The following is a 19375-nucleotide window of genomic DNA, read 5'->3' as shown; positions in this document are numbered from 1 at the left end:
TTTAGGCTGAATAATTGTGAGCAGACAGAGAAAAGCTGTTCAGTTCTAGCTACTGTTCTCTCCTCCAAAACCATCCTGAAAGAGCTGAACCTGAACAACAGCCGTCTGCTGGACTCAGGAGTCAGAGAGATCTGTGAGGGACTGAAGAATCCTGTGTGTGAGCTGGAGATACTCAAGTGAGTACAGTTCACCATAAACTGCTGTTCATTCAGACTGACATGAATTTTTTTCTCTTTACTGGAGAGGTGTTATTTTTTTCATTGCACTATAAAGAAAACTGGTCAACCAGTAAGATTCACACTTTGTTAACATGCACACAGCTATTGCCGTTATATATAACACACTGCCTTGGAGGCTCACTGACTCTTTTGCTAAGTGACATTGAATAGCAGGGGAGGAATCTGGAACAGGGTTTGGAGATTGATATTGAGTAGCTCTGGTTTTGTTTGATAAATGCCATTCAATAAAAAAATATGAATAGGGTTGGTTAAATAGGATGAACTGTTTGAAAACATGTAAATACTCTTTTTCACAGCCTAGTTGGAGATTTTGCACATGAGTGGTTGTATGGGACCCCATACATGACATGCTGAAAAAAATAAAATAAATAAATGTTGTAATAATTCGTTCACAAAATGTGCTTTCAAGCGCAGAGATAAGGTGTATTTTAGTCTTGTTCTATGTTTCAAGTTCATTTGTTTCTTTAAGCTTCAAAATATGTGGAAGCCTTAACTGATGCAGAACTTAGAGGCTGTCACGCGTGGCTGTGTAAATAGCTTGCCTGTCTTTAATACAATTATCCACAGAATAAAGATGAGAATCACAGGTAAAACACATCCACTTAACCAAGACAAGACCAGTCAAAGAACTGAACCAAACAGGGAGTATAAATTCACAGAAGAACTAAGGGGCTGTTTACATGACACAATTTTCAACTGAAAACGAAAAACTTTTTATGTATTTTGACTGTTCATTTAAACAACAATGGTGTTTTGAAGGCCTGAAAATGCAAGCTTTTATAAACTGCTTTCAAAGTGCAAGGTTTTAAAAACGATGCCTTTACAGTCTCCATGTAAACAACAAAAGCACAAATTTTTGAAAATGGTGCCATCATGCACACGCATACTATGTGTTCATGCATGTGTATTATGTTTTCGTGGGTTGTTTCTTGGCAAAGTGACATCGCCAACTACTGGCCTGGCAGCATAATACAGCCTTTTTAGTTGTTTTCGCAGATTCTTGTGAATGGGGAACATTTTGACAACTTTGTCGTCTGATTTTAGTACATCGTTGCCATGTAAACATACCCTAAGTGGACAACCAGTGAACAGTGTCATTAATCAAGAGAACAAACTGAGGAAAAGACTTGAAAGTGGGGGGGGCATCAAATTATGAAATAAATGTTTTTCTCCAAAACACATCGGCCACAATTATTGGCACCCCTAGAATTTTTGAGTAAAATATCTCTGAAGTATTCCCATTCATATTTACATCTTTTTTAGCACACCAGGGTGATCATGAACATGAAATTGTCCAGCCATGACTTCCTGTTCCAATTTCCCCCCTACTTTCAATTCTTTTCCTTCAATGAAATGTTAGATTTTTGCTAATTTTATGAATTAAAGATCAAAAGGATAAACAATGCAGATTTATTTATCTATATTATTTATACATTTATTTATTTAATATCTTTGATCATATTTATCAAGGGTAGCAACAATTTTGTACACGTCTGTAAGTTTAATTTGCAACGTTTGATGGAGACTTCCTTGCAACCCGCCAAAATAAAAGCTTGCTTATTTAGGTTTGAAAATGTTGAAAATTCATATAAAAAATAAAGAAAATGTAAATATTTGTATAAAATAATTATTTTTTTTATTTAATACTGATTTTCTTTTTTTGTTTTAAAATATAATAGTATTATCACACTATTTATTATTTTGTTCATTATTTTATTAAAAAAACTAACTAAATAAAGTGCAATAATGCTATTATTAATTATTTAACTTTTTATAGTTATATTTAATAGGTCACACTATGTGCAGTGTGAGCACCAAACCGAATTACCAGGTGCTCTCATGAGAACCAGACTGAAAAACTTATGTGCACCCCTGTTTATAAAGCACATATTAATGCCTTATTCTGTATGACCATATTCTATATCCCTTAATCCTCCCACATGTCTAAACTTAACAATTACCTTGCTAACTATTAATAAGCAGTAATTAGGGGTTTATTGAGGCAAAGGCAAAGTCATAGTTCATAGTTAATAGTGAGAATTGGACCCTAAACTAAAGTGTGACCATTTTTTCTATTTCACCAAACTCGTATCGAACCGTGACCCCAAAACTGAGGTACTTACTGAACCATGACTTCTGTGTACTGTTACACCCCTAATAAATCGTTATTTTAATTTGGGGTTGGGCTTTTTCCATTTTTTTTTTTCCATTGGTGCAGACTTTTTTTAAAGGAACATTTTTCTTGATGTGAAAACTAAATAATATATGTATAGGCTAACTATAACAATCTAAGTTTAAGATCAAGCTAACTCAAACCACCCATACGTAACAATAATCTGATAATTAAAGTGTAGCGTTATTTAGTCATATTTATTGATATTACAGTGATGAATTAATCTCAAATGCAATATTAATTTAAATTTGTGTTTTTATTTTCTGTAGACTTTCAGACTGCAGTATCACAGAAGAAGGTTATAAAGCTCTGGCTTCAGCTCTGAGATCAAACCCTTCACACCTGATAGAGCTGGATCTCACAGGAAATGATCCTGGACAATCAGGAGTGAAGGAGCTCAATGATTTACTACAGTATCCAGAGTGTCAACTCAAGACACTTAGGTGAGTGTTCTTCAAATAATAATGTTCAACAGTCCTAAAACCATTTTAGGTGGATAAGAATTAAACTGTCAATAAACAATTAGAGTTGAAATGACTGAAGCCCTTTCACAACATTGTGAGCATACATCACTATATAGCAGGTAATGTCAGGGTACTTCCACTTTGTCCAGGTTGTTACAAAGTCCTGATGCAGAAGAAGCCTGTAAATATCTGACTCAAGATCTTCACATTAAAAACCTGTTACTCCTGAGAAAGCTGAATCTAAGTGGACATGAACTAGGAGACACACGAGTGGATCAGATCGCTGCTCTACTGAAGGATAAACACTGTAAACTCAACACACTGATGTGAGTATTGTGTTCATTAATAGTAGATTTAAAGCATCTTAAAGACATCTGGTGACAAAAACAACATTTTTTAGTAATCATGTTGGCGTCAAGTATTTTGTGTTTCTAAATTCTCCCTCTCCTGATCATCATTTTAGGATGCGTGATTGTGGTCTAACAGAGGAAAGCTGTTCAGCTCTCGCTACAGTCCTGACATCAAACTCCAGTCTGAAAGAGCTTGACATCAGCAACAATAATCTGCAGGATTCAGGAGTGAAGAAACTCCAGAACGCATTAGAAAATACAAACTGCACACTGGAGAAACTCAGGTGAGTTCAATCAACTATTGTTTGATTTAATAACATTTCTTTTGTTCAAAGTTAAAGAGGTTGTGAACTGAGAAATAAATTTTTTCTTGATCTTTTGACATACAAGGTGTCAATGTACTATAAAAATATCCTGTAAATTTCAGAACTCAAAACTTCCTCATCAGTCTAATGTTAATTTTGTTAATGAAATCTATGAAGAAAATGTGACAATCTGAGGAAGAAGGACTCAAAAGCAGAAGAATGCTTAAGTTCAATTTATTGAAATAATAATTGAAGACCGTTGAAGCTGCCGAAGAAAATAGTCAGGCAGGCAGGGTTCAGAGTCCAGGGCGAATTGTGAGGTGGGAATCAATGTCAGACAAGCAGGATAGTCAGGCGAGGAGCAAACAGAACCAACAGGGACATCCAACTCACGATCAGAAACAGGCAGGTGTTCACAGCAGAAAGCAGTCCAGTGAGGCAAACGGTAACCCAGGAAAATCCAAACTCCAGCACCAGTAACAGTCCAAATGGTCAGTAACACGAGAGCTATCCGAGACCAGTGAATTCTGGAGAGGAACAGGAAACCGCAACACAACTGGGCAGAGAAAAAATGAGTGAGATAAAAAAGAAACAAACCAAATAATATGACAAAACTAGACAAGAAAAAACAGGCAGATGAACAGCAAAACAGCACAGAACACACTGGCAGAGGACAAAGGAAAAGGAAGGATAGATCTAGCAGAGAAATCAAGCAATAAAGGGAGACAGGTGAGTGCAAACGAACAGATGCGCCGATTGTGAAACACAAACAGCTGTGCATAAATGCACATGGAAAAGATAGAAACAAACAGAGAAAAAGTAGAAAACAGAAGGAAGATCAAACCCGAGTCCTGACAGAAAAATGTTCGTCAATTAAGGTTTTATTCCCTTGACTAAGACAAGATGACGAGACGATAAGACCATTAAACGATAACTGTGACTATATCAACATGAAATATTGTTGACGAAAAAAGACAAGACTAAAATGTAGTTAAAAGAACGAAAACTTTAACAAAAAAAAAAAGAGGAGCCAAAACAGGAGGAGTTCAGTGATCTCCATTTGAGGTATTCTGCTTAAATGAAAGTGTCATTCAGCCAGTCTGTGTTCTGTCATGGATCTCGACTGTATTGTTTGCAGTTGTAGTTGCTGATTGTACTTATGCAACCTCTGTGTGGCAATATGTACAGTCTTTTTTTTTTTTTTTTGCCATTGTTTTAATAGAGAAACATTAATGCAACTTGGAATTATTGGAATTACTATTAGGAATTTCTCTGTTATAATATTTGAGAGTAGGTTTTTGTTTTACCAGTTTTCATAATGTAGACAGGGCAAAAGTATATCTAAAGTCTTTGGTGTTTATTTAGCTTAGGCTGTAATTGATAGTCTTTAATAAATCTGTACACTATGAGGTCAAAATAAACCATGCATATGAATCGATATTCTGTTGATTTGTGCTTACTGGTGAAAGAGCAACTTCTGATGAAATGTAAAAATAAATTTTTAATTAATTAAATCAATTAAAATTGAGCAAAATAATATTGTTTTTTATTATTATTTTAACCTTTATACAGTCATATTAACAGTATGATGAAAATATGTAAGTTTCCATTGACTAAAATGAGACTAAAATGCTCAGACTTGACCAAACAAAAACAGGACAAGGTTGACTAAATATGATAAAAACTAAAAGTTACATTTGACTAAGACTAAAATTAAATTAAAAAATATCTGATAAAATTAACACTACATCAGTCCAAAAACAGCTTTTATTGAAACCAAGCTCAGAAAAGGACTCATTTTAGATTTTGTCACATTACATAGTAGTGCAACAAAAAAAAAACACCTCTGCAGAAGATCAGTGCCTACCTATACATTATTGCCTCTTTAGCCTTGCCCACCGATTTTGTGCATGTCATGTAGTAGTAAATACAAGAGTGAAGCAAATACAGGATGACTCCAGCAACAAAACTATAGAGACAACTCTGAGGATTACAAGACGTTTTGAAGTACCAAATTGTGGAAAGACAGTCTTTGCATTGCCTTCCTCCTGACATTAAAAAAGCGTGGATAGACTTTATTTTTAATGAAGATCCAATGAGATTGTGTTAGCAAGACACTGCTTGTTTGTTAGCTTAATTTTACTTTGGATTAGTTTTAAACAACACACAGTTCGATGCAGGCTTTTTGGAGAGACTGAAAATAAAATATTATTGCAGTGCCGACTATATTGGATCCGAGTGTAATGTTGCAACCTACAAGTGTGATTAACAATGTTTGTGTCACTATTGCTTTGTCTGTTACAGAAGGTTTGATATGTACTGAGTATTTTTGTAGTGCTGCAGTCAACATGCACAGTCAAACATTATACAATTTAAAAAACGCAGCTTATGACCCCCTTAAAATGATACTGTAGTAAAGTCTTTTTTTTTGCAGTGATATTTATTGTAAAATACATTTTATTTGAATTTTCAAATTTATTTTCTGTAGACTGTCAGACTGCAGTATCAGTGAAGAAGGTTATAAAGCTCTGGCTTCAGCTCTAAGATCAAACCCTTCACACCTGATAGAGCTGGATCTCACAGGAAATGATCCTGGACAATCAGGAGTGAAGGAGCTTGATGATTTACTACAGGATCCAAACTGTAAACTCAAGACACTGAGGTGAGACATGATCTAATAATACAAAATAAATGATATGCGGGCCATTTATTTATATAAACAATATTTCACTAATACAAAATGAACCATTTCACACACATATGGCACTTTTCCACTGCATGGGGGACGGCTCGGTACGGAACGGTACAGCTCGCTTAAATATTACCACTTCGGTGAAGGTTTCAAACAAGCCGAACCGACATGAAATGTGACATGTAAACACTGCAGATCACTGATTGGTCAGAGAGAATCGTCACTACCAGCGTCATTTGATTTGAAACACAAGACACCAAACCCGCTAGATTTCAATAGTCAGTAACAGCCACCGCAGTATCATTTGTTCGCACTACTTTTTTAAAATGACTTGAAATGGCTGTATCGTGGTCTTTAGACGAGGTGACTCATTGGTAGCTGAGGACCGGATCCACAGCAGTAAAGGCGGTGCAACTATAATGATCAGTCTATAATCCCACCCGCTTTGAAGCGGTACTAAACCGCAGTGGAAAAGCAAACCGAAAGTAAGCGAGCTGAACTGAACCGAGCCAAGCCGAGCCAAGTCATTCCACACAGTGGAAAAGCGCCAATAGTCATATGTTATTTTTCCTTAGATCAAGTTTAAGAATTTATTTGAATCCTTCTTATCTGCAGGTTTTTGGGTACTGAAGCAGACAAATCCTGTCAGTATGTGAGAGGAATTGTGGATAAAAACCCGTTACTCCTGAGAGATCTGAATCTGAGTGAACGTGAACTAGGAGACAGAAATGTGAATCAGATCGCTGCTCTACTGCAGGATAAACACTGTAAACTCAACACACTGATGTGAGTATTTCATATTGTTTTATACTTTACAAAAAAAATGTATATTACATTTTTAAAGTCTAATAAAAGACTGTCATTGCTCTTTAAAGTTTTTGAGGATTGAGATTATTTGATCTATCATATAAATTTATCTTTGTTACTGTACTGTGCATTGTGGCAAAAATAAACTGAAGAATGTTTCCTGTCTTTGTTTTCTTTCTCTTCAGGATGAATAATAACAGTATTACAGCAGAAGGTTGTGCTGCTCTGACTTCAGCGTTTAATTCAAACCCTTCAGACCTGATAGAGCTGGATCTGAGTGGAAATAAACTAGGAAACTCTGGAATAAAGAAGATCTGTCCTCTGTTGGAAAATACAGAATGCAGATTAGAGAAACTGAAGTGTGTATTTTCATTTATGTACCTTTCTGCATGTTTATGTACATTTATTAAGGTTTATTTAATTAGATTAACGAAAAAAATCTGACTGAAAAAAGACTGGATGCCAAAATTTCAATTTTACTTCTTTAAATTTAAACTATGACTGAGGCCTGAGGCTAATATTCTGCCTAACATCATAAGAAAATAAATTTTATAACAACATGATAACAAAATCGAAAAATTATGGAATTTAATTTTTTGGTGAACCATTAATTTAATAAGATTAGGTTATTAAAGTTATTTAATTTAATAAGGTTTTGGTTAATGCATATAATTTATATCTATGGGTTATTTTGCCAATATTAAAATAAAAACATCATATTGTTGTACGTTTTTGCTCACTCTATGGCAATAATGTGTTTATAATTTGCCTAATTTGTCAGAAGCCATTCATAAATCCCATTAGTGATACGATAATCTGTGTCTCCTAAAAGAATAACAACTGTTTTTTCTTTTTTCCCCCCCCCTAGACTTTCAGACTGCAGTATCACAGAAGTAGGTTATAAAGCTCTGGTTTCAGTTCTGAGATCAAACCCTTCACACCTGACAGAGCTGGATCTCACAGGAAATGATCCTGGACAATCAGGAGTGAAGGAGCTCAATAATTTACTACAGGATGAACACTGTTCATTAAAGTCCATCAAGTAATTTAAAAAAATTTACTTAGTGAAATTAACGGCTCTCCAACAATGCTGCAATGTGACATTAATAAACCATATCTTATTTTGATGAAGTGTTTCATCAAAAATGTTGTGTCATGAAGTGTTTAAATAAAACATCATATATAATATGCAAGATCAATGTAAATGCATTGTATTAACAACATTGCAGATCAATTAGGAATACATGTACCATACAAAACTTTCAAATTAAACAGTAAACACCATCTGTTCCAAAAAATGGTGTGTGTGGATCAACAGCATGTTCACAATTGTAAAATTAACTAATCTAAAATTCTCATCTACTTACTGAAGGTTTCTGAAGAGTACTGCTGCAATGGAGGTGTGCGAGTATCTTACTAAAGTTCTGGGTAAAAGTCCATTATTACTGACAGAACTGGATCTGAGTGAAGTGAAATTAGGAGATCTGGATGGAGAGAAATTCTCTGCTCTTTTGATGGACTCTCACAGCAAAGTGGAGAAAATCAAGTGAGTCAATGTGGTCTTCTGTTTGTTCTGTATTGTAATTCACATGTGTGAGTAGATATGAAGAGTTGTTGTTAAATAACGCTGTTTCTGTGTTTAGGCTGAATAATTGTAAGCTGACAGAGAAAAGCTGTTCAGTTCTAGCTACTGTTCTCTCCTCCAAAACCATCCTGAAAGAGCTGAACCTGAACAACAGCCGTCTGCTGGACTCAAGAGTCAAAGAGATCTGTGAGGGACTGAAGAAATCAACGCTGAAGATACTCAAGTGAGTACAGTTCACCATCAGCTACACTCAACACCACAGCAATCACAGGAATATGATGCATTTGATAACATTTTGTATTATTTTCAGGCTCAGTGAGTGTGATCTAACAGAGGAAAGCTGTTCAGCTCTTGCTTCAGTTCTCAGTTCAGACTCCAGCTATCTGAAGGATCTTGACTTGAGTAATAATAATCTCCAGGATTCAGTAGTGAAGCTGTTCTCTGATGGACTGAAAAATAACTGTAAACTGGAGAAACTCAGGTTAGTTGACTAATATATTAAAGGTCGTTGGGCCTGTTGTTTGCTTCCATATTCAGCTATCCATTTTTGTATGGAATAATATTGTTCAGGACATATATGGAGTAACTGATTATTCTGTTCTAGACTTTCAGACTGCAGTATCACAGAAGAAGGTTATAAAGCTCTGGCTTCAGCTCTGAGATCAAACCCTTCACACCTGATAGAGCTGGATCTCACAGGAAATGATCCTGGACAATCAGGAGTGAAGGAGCTCAATGATTTACTGCAGGTTGAACACTGTACATTAAAGACCATCAGGTGATAAATTGGAGACAATTATCATTACTATGATTTTAACCAGATATTACACAACACTTCACATTAATACTCCACTGGACTAGAGGTGTAAAATATATCGGTGGCTGAGATATTATCGCCTGATCATTGGGAAAATTCAGTTATTATTATAGCACTGATAATAGAATTTCCACTATTATTTTTATTAGTAAGTAGTTTTGTTATATTTGTGTTCAGCATATAATATCTGATAATGATTCAGAGTATTTGTCAGGCGGTGTCATGTATGTTTGGACAAATTATTATGTCACATTATCATTTTCTTTAGTATTAGTTTTGGGCATGTTTTAATTTTGATCAGCTACTGTAATTAAAGATATACTGTTTTATGTGGTTTGTTTATGTGTAAAGAAGTAATAACAGAAAATGATGAAAACACATTTCTGTATTTTCTCTTACTGTTATTTGCTTATACATGAAAATGGCATATTGTTTGTTTGCATTCTGTATATTGTTTTATGGTTATTACGTGCTGTAAATTTCATTTTGGTTTAATTAACTGATACAAATGCTTATAGTTAATCATCCTACTCTGTTTAGTGACTCGTTCAGGATGAAGCTGCAAAAGGCATAAAATTGGAATATTATCTGATTTGTAATTCTACTTCCTGTAGGTTTCTGAAAAGTCCTGCTGCACAGGAAGCGTGTGAGTATCTCACTAAAGTTCTGGGTAAAAGTCCATTATTACTGACAGAACTGGATCTGAGTGAAGATAAATTAGGAGATCTGGATGGAGAGAAACTCTCTGCTCTTTTGATGGACTCTCATAGCAAAGTGGAGAAAATCAAGTGAGTCAATGTGATCTTATTCATTATAACTTCTGTTTATTCATTATAAAAGTCTGTCAGTCACATGTGTGAGCAGATATGAAGAGCTGTTGGTCTAATGTGTGTTAAATATGTACTGAATAATAAATAATGCTGTTTTTGTGTTCAGGCTGAATAATTGTGAGCTGACAGAGAAAAGCTGTTCAGTTCTAGCTACTGTTCTCTCCTCCAAAACCATCCTGAAAGAGCTGAACCTGAACAACAGCCATCTGCTGGACTCAGGAGTCAGAGAGATCTGTGAGGGACTGAAGAATCCTGTGTGTCAGCTGGAGATACTCAAGTGAGTACAGTTCACCATCAGATACACTCAACACCACAACACTCACTTGTATATATTTGAGTCCACTGACCTTCAGAAGTGGGGAAAAATCTAAGGATAGTTTTTTAATTTTGTTTTGTAGTAATAAAATAGGAACAAATAAATAGCAAACGATGGCACAATACAATAGAATGAAAAGACAAATGAAATAAACATGGTTTTATGTTTTTCAGGTGGGTCATACTACAAAAATTAAATAATCAATTGTAAAATAACACTGGATAATCTTCATTGTGATAATTAAATAAAGAATAATGCTTACAATTAAAGTTACAAAAGTTATTGAGTCAAGAGCAGTGAGGGATTTTATTTTTGTCTTTTGTTCTTTAATTAAAATGATAGCAGCAGGTTTATTAGGCTGCTGTCACTTTGAGCGAATACAAATCCAATATACTGTTACACAGCATGTCTTTTCTTCACAGTTTTATTATTATTATTATCTCTATTATTATTGTTATTTACTATTATTTACAGGTCAAAACTGACTGTGTTTACAGCAGTGTTTATTTTAGTTCTAGTGTTCATTCTAAGTTTTTATGTTTTCTAGACTTTCAGACTGCAGTATCACAGAAGAAGGTTATAAATCTCTGGCTTCAGCTCTGAAATCAAACTCACACCTGATAGACCTGGATCTCACAGGAAATGATCCTGGACAATCAGGAGTGGAACACCTCATTCATGTACAAAAGACTTCATGCCATTCACTGAAAACACTGAGGTGAGTGTTTTCTACAAATTAAAATGCAATAGTTTTAAGATTTTATCTGAAAGTGAATTAAACCATCAAACTATATTTCTGCACCATCAATATTGTTTTACCACATTTTAACATTAACATTTTTTGTTATACATTGCATTTGGTGTGAAAGAACCTAAGAAGTGTAAAGTTTATTGTAGAAGGAACTGTATTGTAGAAGGAAGCTGTGCAGTGTACAGTTGTGAAATATCAATGTACTGTCTTTGTTTCTAGGATATTACAAAGCCCTGCAGCAGATGAAGCCTGTCAGTATGTGAGAGAAATTTTGGGTGAAAATCCGTTATTCCTCAGTGGGCTAAATCTGAGTGGACATAAACTAAGAGACACACGAGTGAATCAGATCGCTGCTTTACTGCAGGACAAACACTGTACAGTCAACACACTGATGTGAGTATTGTGTTCACTTGTTATTGTACATTTAAAGTATCTCAAAGAAATCAGGTGACCAAAACACTGGAAGGCAGGGTTGTCAAACATATGGCCCATGGGCTGAATACGGTCCACAGATGTGACCAATCCAGCCCAAGGGATGATTTGAACAATAATAAAAATAGAGATGTACTGTTCCACTCGCCATAAATCTGAATGTTTTTTTATTTATGTATTTATTTATTCATTTTTTGGCTGATATCTATGCCGGATCTGCAAAAAAACTGCATGTAGTCATTTCCCAAAAACGCAATTTATGTACGTTAACAGAGGTACATGCTGAATACGGACAGAAAGAATTTGTAGTTTGTATGGTTAATATTAATGTAATTGTCAGTGCATTTTTTAAAAAAAAAAAAAGCTTGAATATTACTAGAATATTGGCTGTATATTATTAAAGGGATAGTTCACCCAAAAATGAAAATTTGATGTTTATCTGCTTACCCCCAGGGCATCCAAGATGTAGGTGACTTTGTTTCTTCAGTAGAACACAAATTATGATCTTTAACTCCAACCGTCACGGTCTGCCAGTCGTATAATGCTTGTCAATGGGAACTCCATCTATAAGAGTCAAAAAAACATGCACAGACAAATCCAAATTAAACCCTGCGGCTCGTGACGGCACATTGATGTCCTAAGACACAAAACAATCGGTTTGTGCGAGAAACCGAACAGTATTTCACCTCTAATACACCACTATGTCCAACTGCCTTGCGCATCCGGTGTGTGAGGTCTGAACGCGCTCTGACAACAGAAGTGATGTCTCACACTCATTGAAGTATAAGCGCGAGACATCACTTCTGTCATCAGAACGCGTGTTCAGACCTCACCAACCGGATGCGCAAGGCAGTTGGACATAGTGGTGTTTTAGAGGTGAAAAATGATATAAATATTGTTCGGTTTCTCACACAAACTGATCGTTTCATGTCTTAGGACACCAGTGTGTCATCACGAGCCGCAGGGTTTAATTTGGATTTGTCTGTGCTTGTTTTTTTTGAGTCTTATAGATGATATTACCATTGACAAGCATTACACGACTGACAGACCGCAACGGTTGGAGTTAAAAATCATAATTTGTGTTCTACTGAAGAAACAAAGTCACCTACATCTTGGATGTCCTGGGGGTAAGCAGATAAACATCAAATTTTCATTTTCGGGTGAACTATCCCTTTAATAATATACAGCCAATACTCTAGTAATATTCAAGCTTTTTTTAAAAAAAAAAAAAAGCACTGACAATTACATTAATATTAACCATACAAACTACAAATTCTTTCTGTCCGTATTCAGCGTGTACCTGTGTTAACGTACATAAATTGTGTTTTTGGGAAATGACTACAAGCTGTTTTTTTGCAGATCCGGCATAAAGATCGGCCAAATTATACAGCACATATTAATGTCTTACTCTGCATAACCTTTTTCCACATCCCTTAATCCTACCCAATACCTAAACTTAAATGGTAAAACTACCTTACTAACTATTAATTAACACTAAATTAGGAGTTTATTAAGAAAAAAGTTGTAGTTAATAGTCATAATGTGTTCCCCATTCTAAAGTGTTACCAGAGCATCTAATTGGAAGTTAGAATTTGTAATGGCAGCGTTCATTGTTTATGCAGGAAAACGTTTATAGGAACTATGAAAATGTTCCTCTAGGACAAAAGCCCCTAAAAATACTCAGTAATCACTGAATGTTGTCATCAAGTACTTGTACAACCCCATTTTCAGAAAAGTTGGGACATTTTGTAAAATCTAATGAAATCAAGAATCTGTGATTCGTAAATTCTATTGACTCTTTATATAACTGACAAATGTACAAAGAAAAGTTTTGAAAAGATGGTTCATGGCTCACCACTTTGTGCCAAATTTCATGAGAGAATTGTCAAACAATTAAAAAAAAAATCACATTTCTGAATGTAAGATTGCAAAGAATTTATTAGGGATGCCAATTGAAAAATGGAATTTCAGTTTTGGCCAAAATAGCTATTTTCGGTTTCAGGTTGAAATGGTTTTGGAGGGCCGAAATTAGTGACAAAACAGAGGTTTAATTACCGCTTCTCTGATGTCACATTTTGACTATTTCGTGCACACAGCATGGATAAGCTACAGCAGTTAAACATGGCAGCTGTTGTGATGGTAGCTCTGGACTAACCATGTTAATTTCTCGATTTTAATCTGCAATGAAACGGTTTCTTATATCTAAAGATCTTTTAGTCTGTGCTGTTTTAATCTTAGATCTAGTGGTAAATTATTCCAACTTAATCTGGTCCTAGGAACATCTAACATCATCTGACTTGATGACTCTGTGCTTTATTTATGAAGAAAATGGGCTAAATATGAAGGTGCCAGATTGTGTAACACTAGTATACTACAGTACAGTACACAGAGTTAGACATAATGACTTTCCTTAGACATAATGATTTTTATACTGTATAAACGGTATATTCTATCCCCTACCCCTAAACCTACCCATCACAGAAAACTTTCTGCATTTTTTCAATTTATAAAAATATAATTTTGTATGATTTATAAGCTGTTTCCCTCATGGGGACCAAAAAAAAAAATGCCCAAACAAGGTCTAAAATTACTGGTATTGCCATCCTTGTTGAGATTTAGTGTGTGTTTATCTATCACACACTAAATCTCTATAGATCTATAGATCTATAGAAATCTATAGGTGTACCAAATGATTAATTGAGTAACCATTAAATTCAGTTAAATTAAATAATAGACAAATGTATTAAACTGAACGAAAAGAGATGCAAATCAAAAGTTTAATAGTAATTGCATTATGAAAGGCTGTTACTGTGAATAAAACATTTATATAGATGAAACACTTATTTTGCTTAGTGAAAGGATACTTTGTGATTTTGTGTATTGTACTAACACAATTGAAAATATGCTGAAATGTTTGGGAAAAAAGGGCACTTTTGATGATATGTTGTGATATTAGTACTAAGAGTTTTGAAAATTTACCATTTGCTTGTGAAAATTGCACCACAGCAATTAAAAAAAAAAAAAAACTGTAAAAGAGTCAATCAAATCCAACAAATTTTTAGCCAGTAAGTTAGATGAACAACAGACAGCTTGTAGACTACACAGTTACATTTACTTCAAGAAAGCTATTCAAGGTCTATAAACTTATGTTATGTATATTTGAATAAATCAGTCATGAAAACAAGTTATTACAGTTTATTGTTGTTGTAAATGTTTGTACAACTCAGTTTAGCTATTTGAGTGTAGATTATTAAATAAGGTTGATGAAATAATTGATTATTTATTTTGGTTTTTGGCCAAGTACATCCTGAATTTTCATTTCTGATTTCAGCCCATTTTGAAGCATCCCTAGAATTAAATTCTTTTACCATCAACCATACATACTATTGTGAAAAGATTTAGGGAATCCAGAGAAATCTCAGTCAGTGTAGACTAAAGCAAGGCAGGACACCTCTATTGAGTGTGTGTGACCTTTGAGCCCTCAGATTGCATGAGAAACCTCATGCTGCTGTGTTAATATAGCCATATGGGCTTGGGAGTACTTTAGAAACCTTAGTCCATCTTAGATCAGGGGTGTCCAAACTGCTTGTCCTGGAGGGGCCATTGTCCTGCAGAGTTTAGCTCCAACTTGCCTCAACACACCTGCCTGGAAGTTTCTAGTATGCCTAGTAAGACCTTGATTAGCTGGTTCAGGTGTGTTTAATTGGAGCTAAACTTTGCAGGACAGTGGCCCTCCAGGAGCAGGACTGGACACCCCTATCTTAGATGGTTCAAAAGACAATGGTCTTTTGTGTGTACTGTGGTCAGATGAGTTTCCAGTTTCATAAGCGACAAGTGCAAAAGCAAACATCTGTCTTGGTATGGAGGTGCATCTGTACAAAAGGCATGGGTGACTTGCGTATGTGTAAAGTCAATGTCCATTGACGTGGAGGTGTATATTGGAATTGTACATATAGAGACATGTACTGCCATCTAGGCATTTGCCCAAAGCCGAATGCAATGTTCGGAAAGGAAATGACATGTACTGTGGAGCCCCTAAAGGGAATAAATATGAGAGGGGAGGAAAAAATATATTTAATTGCTTTATCTTGCAATTATATAGTTGGATAATTGTACTATATATTTAGCAGGCTTCAGGGAGCCACTATTAAAGGGTCATGAAACCCCAGAACACATTTTTTGAGCTATGAACAGATGTGTATAGGCTGCACATCATTGAAAACACTAAAGGTACTCATTAATTTTATTTAAAAGTTGAAATTAGTTATTTTTGCATTTTTCAGAGCGATTTCTTTCTTCCGGTTTGAAAAGCAAAGTCGGAGCAAATCTGACGTCATCGTGTACTACCGGCAAGATCTGGATTGCTGATTGGCTCCAGTATGGGCTGGTCGAACATGTTGACGTCAACATTTTCGAGCAGTTCTCTGTATTTATTCATGACATAAAGCTCATTCAATCCAATCACTGCGCTGTAGTATGCATAAGATTATAATTGCGGTATTATGCATGAGGAAGTATCACTTCTCTAGTCTCTGTTGTCATTCAGAGACATGGGTCGTGGGTGCTCGTTTCTTCAGTGCTACAACACAAAAATGCATTGTCCTGCGACGCGACCAGAGCAGAAGTTTGGGTGCGTGTGGATTGTTTTGCTGTAATCTACCAGCACAAATGGAAAATATGTTTGCATCAGATTGCATTACAGCGGAGAATTCAAATGTCACAAAAGTGCTGTTCATTCACCTCTGCGTTCGGACACGCGAGCCGTGTGTATGTTTCCCTCAGCACAGCTAGCACATGAGTGTTGTTTGTATTTTGCCCGCGATGCGGTCTGAACTGGAGTTTGAATACGAACACATGATATATGATATACACGCGGAGCGCGCATATGATCTGTTTCAGCGCGGAGCTCCGTGATGAGTTTAACAACACTAGCCACGTGGATCATAGCTCATATACAGAATAAAGTATCCGTGTTTAAAGTTTTTATAGACATATTTCACATATTCTCCTGCACCAAACACGAACCAGCATGGTGTATGAACGCATATTTCATCAAGTCTTCTTCAAATGAATTATATGAGCAAACTGGACACTGATACAGTGGTGTAGCCTATCTGAACATGATGACACGATTATTCTAATAGACAAAAGACTGATTTAGAATGAAATTTCAAAGAAAAATGGGCAAAAAATAAACTATGTCTTTATTCTTTCTGTGTTAAACTACGTGTTGTTTATGAGACTGCAGTGCTCATAAGCGTAATCAAAGTATTATTAGCCCTTTTAAATATTCTTTCGCATTTCTCCCTTGTGCTTGGGAGTTTGTTGTCATTTTTCTCCGTGCTAATATATTAATATTCATTAGTTTGTGTAATAAGTGTGTTGTAATGTCTGTGTTTCATTGGTTGTTCTCTCCTCTCTTCCCCCCCTCTACACTCCCACTTTTCCAGAGCTTTACACGCCAATTTTCACAGAGTTTTTAAGCTTTGAGGTGTGAACGACCAGGGTAAAAAAAATATGTGGGGTATTGAAATCGCTTTTGAACGTGAGCTCACTTTTTACTTTCACTTTCGAGATTCGCGATCACATGTACTCTGTGTATAGTAGGGAGCGGCGGTACTTACTTGCCACACATTTTACAAGATTAGATATTTGTCAGTGGTGCTCAGGATCTGTAAACCATTCACCATTTTCCTATCAGCCATCTCTCCTTACTCTCTCTGTGTGGTAAGTGAAATCTGGGGCCATATTCATAAAACATCTTAAGGCTAAAAGTAGCTCCTATCTTGCCAATTTAGGAGAAACTCTTAAAAATAATGGGCGTGTCTGCCCTAAATTTAGGACTCCTACAATTTTTCTTTAAGAGTATTTCACAAAGCATTTCAGCACTAAAACTAGCTCCTATGTCTGTGAAAAGTTAGGAGTAGTAATGAGGACGCCTAAGTCACTAAGACCAAATCAGAAATCACTAAAATGGTCGTTGCCAGCAATCTGCCTCATCAGTCCACCCAAAGACACTATACACAACTGAGGCAATAGAGATAGAGCCTTGAGTGCTAAGCCTTTCTTCATAAATGCATTAAGTATTTTGATTTATAGGTTTTAATCTGTGATGACATAACATAAATGTTCATTTATGTACAGATAAAATGTATTGAACGATGGAGAATAAAACATTGCAGTCAAGTACATGTCGGCTGTGTATATATATGCCTCCTCTCAAGCTGATTAGATAAACCATTTGAAGGTGCTCCTCCCAAACTTTATTTATAAAACATAATTTATTGCTTGAATTCTGCAGTCTCTCGAGATGTAGACATGTAAGAGGCTGACAATTAGCTGAACATATACCTGTTTAAATAGTGGTACTTAGCCTGTTTTAAAAACTTTATTTGAATATGACAACAATTTTATTTTAAAATCTTTATTTGAATATGGCAACATGATACTTCATTCTACAATATTTCTATGACTAAATAACTGACAGAGACCCCTCCCCCATCAGCCAATCACTGTGTGCATAGTTAGTGTGTTGACATCATCCATAGAAACGAGGTCAACCCCGCCTTTACTCTTATCTCAAGACTTCTCTCTATTCTTTAGTAGTAAAAGTTTAACTTTGTGAATAGGTTTTAAGAGAAAACTCTTAGCTAAGAGCTTTTACTGCCATTTAGGAGAACTCTTAGTGGTAAGATAAAATGTTTTGTGAATATGGCCCCTGATGTTCTGTAATGTGAAAGCCTACCACTAGCAAGCCCATAATTGTGTCCTTTTAGGGGCGCTGTAGAATGCATTATTCATTTTCCATGCCTTTCCAAATACAGATTTAGGCTTTGGGCATACCCCTACTTCCATAAAGATCTTTTCCTGGGAAGCAAGATAATGCCAGTCCTCACTCTGCTCGTGCTGGTTTCTTAGACACACTATACCTACAGTCTAGATCTGTCTCTTATTGAAAATGTATGGCTTATCATGAAAAGGAGAATCAGAGAACAACGACCATGGACTGTTGAGTAGCTGAAGTCTTGTATCAAGCGAGATTAGGCAAAAATTCCACTTGCAAAACTACAATTTCCAAAAAAATAAAGGTTAAAGAAAAGGAATGAATCACAGACTGTTAATTTTATTGCATTTTACAAAATGTACCAACTTCTCTGAATATGTGTTTGTAAATTTTCCTTCTCCTGATCATCGTTTTAGACTGCGTAATTGTGGTCTAACAGAGGAAAGCTGTTCAGCTCTCGCTGCAGTCCTGAGATCAAACTCCAGTCTGAAAGAGCTTGACATCAGCAACAATAATCTGCAGGATTCAGGAGTGAAGAAGCTCCAGAACGGATTAGAACACAAAAACTGCACACTGGAGAAACTCAGGTGAGTTCAGTGAACTATTGTTTGTTTGCACTTAACTTGAATGGGTTTTTTTTTATCATAGTACAATTTATGTTTTAACAGCAGTGTTGGGGAAGCTACTCTGAGCTACATTGAACCTCCTTTGTTTTACAATGACATTGTTACAAATAACAGAATAATTGTTAATGAAGAATGTTGTAAGTAAAATATTTGGGGTGTTTAAAACAACTAATTGTAATGCAATTATGGTTTCAACGAGTAGGG

The 19375-nt window shown here is 35.6% G+C and overlaps 1 protein-coding gene across 1 annotated transcript in view; it reads left to right on the top strand.

The window, feature by feature from the left end:
- Positions 1-19375, top strand: part of LOC127500238 (uncharacterized) — a 298033-nt gene that overhangs the window by 149648 nt on the left and 129010 nt on the right. Inside the window, exons 93-105 of the mRNA XM_051871231.1 lie at positions 6-176; positions 2682-2855; positions 3026-3202; positions 3340-3510; positions 6020-6193; positions 6839-7009; positions 7216-7389; positions 9220-9393; positions 10047-10220; positions 10369-10539; positions 11126-11296; positions 11549-11722; positions 18962-19132. Of these exons, the coding sequence (XP_051727191.1) occupies positions 6-176; positions 2682-2855; positions 3026-3202; positions 3340-3510; positions 6020-6193; positions 6839-7009; positions 7216-7389; positions 9220-9393; positions 10047-10220; positions 10369-10539; positions 11126-11296; positions 11549-11722; positions 18962-19132 (2247 nt within the window). The remainder of the gene's footprint in view (positions 1-5; positions 177-2681; positions 2856-3025; positions 3203-3339; positions 3511-6019; positions 6194-6838; positions 7010-7215; positions 7390-9219; positions 9394-10046; positions 10221-10368; positions 10540-11125; positions 11297-11548; positions 11723-18961; positions 19133-19375) is intronic.

The sequence above is a fragment of the Ctenopharyngodon idella genome, chromosome 18 (genome assembly GCF_019924925.1).
Source record: "Ctenopharyngodon idella isolate HZGC_01 chromosome 18, HZGC01, whole genome shotgun sequence".
NCBI lineage: Eukaryota > Metazoa > Chordata > Actinopteri > Cypriniformes > Xenocyprididae > Ctenopharyngodon > Ctenopharyngodon idella.
The sequence above is the reverse complement of the archived record's forward strand: the minus strand, read 5'-3'. Positions and strand labels throughout refer to the sequence as shown.